The 5,550-nt window shown below is 51.8% G+C and overlaps 1 protein-coding gene across 1 annotated transcript in view; it reads left to right on the top strand.

Moving 5' to 3' along the window:
* The window catches only part of ADRBK2 (adrenergic, beta, receptor kinase 2), an 84,357-nt gene that overhangs the window by 64,157 nt on the left and 14,650 nt on the right, over nucleotides 1-5,550 (top strand). Inside the window, exons 13-14 of the mRNA XM_015426417.1 lie at nucleotides 316-410; nucleotides 3,312-3,419. Coding sequence (XP_015281903.1) covers nucleotides 316-410; nucleotides 3,312-3,419 — 203 coding nt within the window. The remainder of the gene's footprint in view (nucleotides 1-315; nucleotides 411-3,311; nucleotides 3,420-5,550) is intronic.

Below are 5,550 nucleotides of genomic sequence, written 5' to 3'. Positions count from 1 at the left end.
GAGTTCCAACCAAATCTGTTTCTCTTCTGCACCCTCCAGCAATTGTGCTTCAGGAGGGCGAACTGCTCTGCTGCTCTTCCCTATTAGCACACTTTAGATAGCAAGACCGAAGAGCCTTCTGGTGTTTTTCCAGAAGCAAAATTCACAGAGCATTTAAAATACAAGAATTGATTAAAAATATTGCACATGTCCAGTTCAAGCTTTCGGGTTGGCCAAGGGAGCCAAGGAAAGGGGAGGACTTTTGGGGCCCTTTCGAAAGGACTCTTTCTTTGTTTCAGTTGCGAAACTAACCGGTGCTTCTTGGTGTGCTTGTAGCCGGCAAATATCCTCCTGGATGAACACGGCCACGTAAGGATATCGGACCTGGGCCTGGCTTGCGATTTCTCCAAGAAGAAGCCTCACGCCAGCGTGTGAGTATTGTGCCGGTGCTGCTAAGCGGCTTGATGCTCAGAACCGAGTTCCTGCTCTGCAGCCCTTGAAGGGACCCCCTGGAAACTCCAAGGGCTGTGGGACGCAGGGGCACGACGGAGGAACCTCCAGCAGAGCTGGCAGTCTGCCCAGGAGATGGTGCACCGCAGCTGTTTGGATCTGCAGCCCTGTGCACGCGAAGCATATCTGTGACTTTTGCCTCATTTTGCATGATTAATTCTGCCATAGAGCCATGTGGGGCATTCGCATCCCATGCCAACTCCTGGAAAGCTTCCTTTGCCACCCCACCCGTTTGGCTTCTCAGAGCTCACCAAGCATTGCCCCATACTTTCCCAAGGACGGGGGGTTGCAGGGAGACCAAAGTCAGGAGCCGGACAGGAAGCGAATGCTGCAGTCTCCTCCTTTTCCTTGGGGCTCCGGCTGAAGACTAGAAATGTATGCGGAGAGAGAGAGAGAGAGCTTTGCTTCCTCGTTGCCTCCTGTCAGGGCCTTAGTGCTTGGGGGGGGGGCACAGTCCCACTGGGTACCCCCTCTTCCCTCCGTGTGGCCAAAGATGAGCTGGCACCGAAGGAAGGCAGGAACGTGTTGCTTTAGTTGTTCAGGTCGATTGCAAGAGTTGGCCCCAAAGGTTCCCAGTCAGTCCTAGCTGCCCTGTGGTTGTTGCCTTTGCCTGCCTCCAGTTCTGCCTTTTCCGCCTGGGTCCTCCTGCAGGTCCTTCTCGCTCCTGCCCGGGCTGCTGCATCCGTCCTGCAGGGTGAAGCCACAAAGTAGCAGGTCAGCCCAGGTATGGGGGGAAGGGGCCGTTTGCTGCCCTCTGGGCTGGGAGTGTCGCCTTGCGGCCCCCGGGAAACTCAGTGCTCTCCCGGCCATCCCGACCACAGGTGTCATGATTTCATGTTTTGGTGTGTGTGTTCCTTTAAATGTTAAGTTTGACTGCAGTAAAATGAGAAGAATGATAGACGAGTGTATTATGATTGGCTGCTGACTGAGAGTGTGGGAGGAGGAGTGACTGAGAGGATTCTGTGTGTGTGTGTGTGTGTGTGTGTGTCGATGAGGAGAGAAAAGTATGGAAGAGTTTTGAAGAGATTCTGTGTGTGATGTTTGAAGAGAGGATACACTCTGTGGGACTATGGGATTTTGAGTCTAATTCTGTGTGAATAAGACCAACAGTTTAGTCTGTGTGACTAAGAGAGTTTGGTGTAGCCAGTTTGGTGTAGTGGTTAAGTGCGCGGACTCTAATCTGGGAGAACCGGGGTTGATTCCCCACTCCTCCACTTGCACCTGCTGGATGACCTTGGGCAAGCCATAGTTCTCTCAGAGCTGTCCTTGAAAAAGAACAGTTTCTGTCAAGAGCTCTCTCAGCCCCACCTGCCTCACAGGGTGTCTGTTGTGGGGAGGGGGAGGAGTTTGTAAGCCGCTCTGAGACATCTTTGGGTAGTGAAGGGCGGGGTATAAATCCAATCTCTTCTTCTTCTTCTATTCTGTGTGAATAAAACAAAGAGACTAGCCTGTGTGGCTATATACCATGTTTCCCCGAAAATAAGACACTGTCTTATATTTATTTTTTCTCAAGAAGACACACTAGGGCTTATACCACAAATGCATAGAAATCCTGCTAGGGCTTATTTTTGGGGTAGGTCTTATTTTCAGGGAAACAGGGTATATGAGAGAGAGAGTATATTGAGTGTATAAACCTGTCAGAGTGGAGTTTAGAGTGAGAGACTGTTTGTGGCACCAAGCTTTGCCAGTTATATCTACAAGTTCCTTTCTTCAGCAATAGTTCAAAATAACCAGAACTTTTAATTCCTGGTAGCACCAGAAAACTACCAAGTTTATATACACCGAGAGTGTTTAAAAGGAAAAACCGTTTCCCCTACAAGTGAGCACCCCACACCAGGGCTGGCTGCTCTCCTCCCCAGCTTCCAGCTGCTCCCTTAATTCCTGCCTCCTTCAGCTGGGGGCCTTTTATCATTTTCCCGACTGCTCCCAGCTCCTGCCTCCCTGTGCCGAGTAGGCCCTTTCCCCCAAGGGGACCTGTACCCCAATCGTGCTCCTCCTTCTCTTTCCTCCTACTGTCTCCTCCCTTTTATCCTCAGGCTTTAAGTGCTCGGCCTCCTTCCCCCCTTCCCCCCCAGGGTTAGGGTGCCCTGGAGTGTGAAAACGCCTCCTTGTGGGATTTTGCCAAATTGCGGCACTAAAGAACTGTGGAGACTTGGATCAACAGAGTAACCTTCTCCCTTCTGCATGAAAACGGTGGTGTTACATTTGGGGACTGTGGATGTGTCTTTGGGTTTCAGAAGTCCGGAACCTTTGCTTTGGCCATGCACTCCTGTGTGCTGCCTCCTGTGCAGAGCGTTGACCTACATGCTAAACCCCCCCCCCCCCAGCCAGTCTGTCCACACACCGCTTGCTGGGGATCAGTGTGCTACTCTCTGATCTGGTCTCCTTCACATGAACGCATGAATTGAGGCCTGGGTCCATCACAGTCAGTATTGTCTACTCAGACTGGCAGCCGCCCTCCAGGGCCCCAGGCAGAACTCTTTCCCATCACCACCTGCCTGGTCCTTTTTCAATGGGAGGTGCTGCAGGGGATTGATCCCGGGATCTTCTGCATGCCTGAGTCATGGCCTCTCCTGTCCTCGGAAGCTGCCTCATACTGGATTGGACCCTTTGCCCATCAAAGTCAGCCTTATCGACTTAGTCTGGCAGCAGCTATCCCTACTACCTGATCCTTCTAACTGGAGATGCTGGGGATGGATCCTGGGACCTTCTGCATGCCAAGCAGGTGCTCTGTTGCTGAGCCACAGCCCCTTTGCTGTCCTAGGCCTGTCTCTGGTATTTGAGGGGGCTTATGTGTGTCTTGCTGTGTCTCCCTTGCGCAGGGGCACCCATGGGTACATGGCCCCCGAAGTGCTACAGAAGGGGACGGCGTACGACAGCAGTGCCGATTGGTTCTCCTTGGGCTGCATGCTCTTCAAGCTTCTCCGAGGGTAAGTCCTGCCAGTGGCTGTTTCCAGTTGTGCCCTTTCCACATGTCACAGATTCCAGATAATGGAGGGCCCTAGGGGTGTGCATTTGACTAAATCCAAGCTGGAAAAATATCCGAAAAATATCTTATTGGTATTTCCTGGCTATTCTTTCGGCTGGATATAGAGTTGGCTATTTTTCGGCTGTCCAAAATGGCCAAGCCCCAAAAATCCCGAAAATATTTGAGATTTTTTGGGACCTCTGGATAGTCAAAGTTAAAAGGCATTTAAAGGGACTTCTGGGTGGACATGCTGCTTGGAGAAGGTGTTTAAAGGGCCTGTGAGGCTTTTAAACACCTTTGGGGCTCACTCCTGGAGTCACAGCTTGGAGAAGGCATTTAAAGGGACCACAAGCCCTTTAAACACCTTTCAACCCCCCTCCATTGAAACTAATCTTTTTGAAACTTGGGGGGTTTTTTGAGGAGAGGCACCAGCAGCCATGCTGAAAATTTGGTGCTTCTACCATGAAAAATAGCTTTCTGGAGCCCCCAATACCCCTGGATTGATTCTTCATTGTATCCTATGGGGACCATTGATTATAATAGTACCCATAGGGTATACTGGCGACGGAAAAATTCGTGATTTCTGGAAAACCCCAAATCTGAATATCATACCACTACACTACATCAGGAATATTGGGAAATACTGATATTTTTTCAGGTTCAATATACCTGAACCCCCAAAGTACCTTTTTTTTGCACACCCCTAGAAGGTACCTGTCTCCAATGCTCCCTCTAAGCCGTGGAGTCTTGGGAGCAAAAATTCTACTTCGTGAGCTGCTGGCATTAAAGTTGTGAGCGAGCGATTTTTCTTCTGCAGAAATTAGCTTGCTCTGGGGCCGTCCTTTCTGAGCGAAGACAAAAATGTGTGAGCCGGAGGCTAAAAAACTGAGCTGGCTTGCACTAACTCAGCTTAGAGGGAACACTGGTCTCCACACCAAATGAAAACTGGAGACACGCTTCATTCTTGCACCCGAAAAGATTTATTTCTATAGTGAGTAAACCTGCCTGTAGGGGAGCCTAGTTCCATGTTTCTCACAGGGGTCAGAGTGCTGGACGTGCCTCTAGGCGGGAAGGATGCTAGCGCAGAACCAGTGACTCGGGAAGAGACACAACAGGCAGCTGCCTCCTAGAGCAGGTCACTTTGCTGGGCATCAGGAGAGCCTGAGCGGCTCAATTCCTCTGGACGCAGAGGGCGGCCTCCGTTATGGGCGGCACCCTGGGCTCCCAGCAGCCACGGGTCGGCCACTGTCTTTCTCCCCCTTCTTTCTCACTTTGGGACATCCCTTACTAACCGGTTCAGACCCGCCCTGCGGTAGAAGAGGCATTCAAGCTCGTTCACCCCTTGGAGACCAACAAGACTTTCGAGGTATCAGCTTTTGAGAGCCAGAGCTCTCAAAACTCCCGATGAAGGGAGCTCTTTGACTCTCCAGAGCTCATAACCCCAAAACCTTGTTGGTTCGTAAGATGGGATGGGACTCCGCTCCAGCTCCGGCATGAACAGTGTCACGAACGCGGTACTAGGCCAGGCAAGAGCAAAGAGTCCAAAGACAGTCCAAAGTCAAAACCGGGCAAGCAGCAATACCGAGAGACCAAGTCCAAATCACCAACCGTTAGAGTAGTTGTTAAAGCCAGAGTCCTAAGAAGTCAGAAGCCAGAGAGTCAGAGGTCCGATGTGTAGGTCAGGAGCAGAGTCGTACGAGCTGGAACTGGAACACAGGTGGTGCAGACCTTCGTCCAGAATGACTGGCTGCTAGCACAACTAGTCAGTGTGCGTGCGAGAGCTAAACAGCCCGTAAGGCTGTCGGCAGTTAGCGCGCCCTGATTGCGTCCCGGCTCCCGCTAGTACTCAGGGCTAAAAGAGCGCCTACCGCGCATGCGCGCATCCCGCCGACGGGATGCCATGTCCCGTCGGCGTTGTTCCCACAAACGGGATACCGGTGGGGGCAAGTCAGGGGGCGTGTCGCTCTGGCGTGCGTCTGCTTCAGCTGCTGCTGGAGCAGTTTCCGTGGCTTCAGTCCTGTCAGGTGCGGGGTTTTCAGGATCCGGGAGCTCATCCCCAGCAGTACTGAGGTCTTCTGCTGGGGCCAAGTGCT

This window comes from Gekko japonicus, unplaced genomic scaffold (assembly GCF_001447785.1).
Source record: "Gekko japonicus isolate JY-2015 unplaced genomic scaffold, Gekko_japonicus_V1.1 scaffold856, whole genome shotgun sequence".
Lineage (NCBI taxonomy): Eukaryota > Metazoa > Chordata > Lepidosauria > Squamata > Gekkonidae > Gekko > Gekko japonicus.
This window is presented reverse-complemented; position numbering and strand designations above follow the sequence as displayed.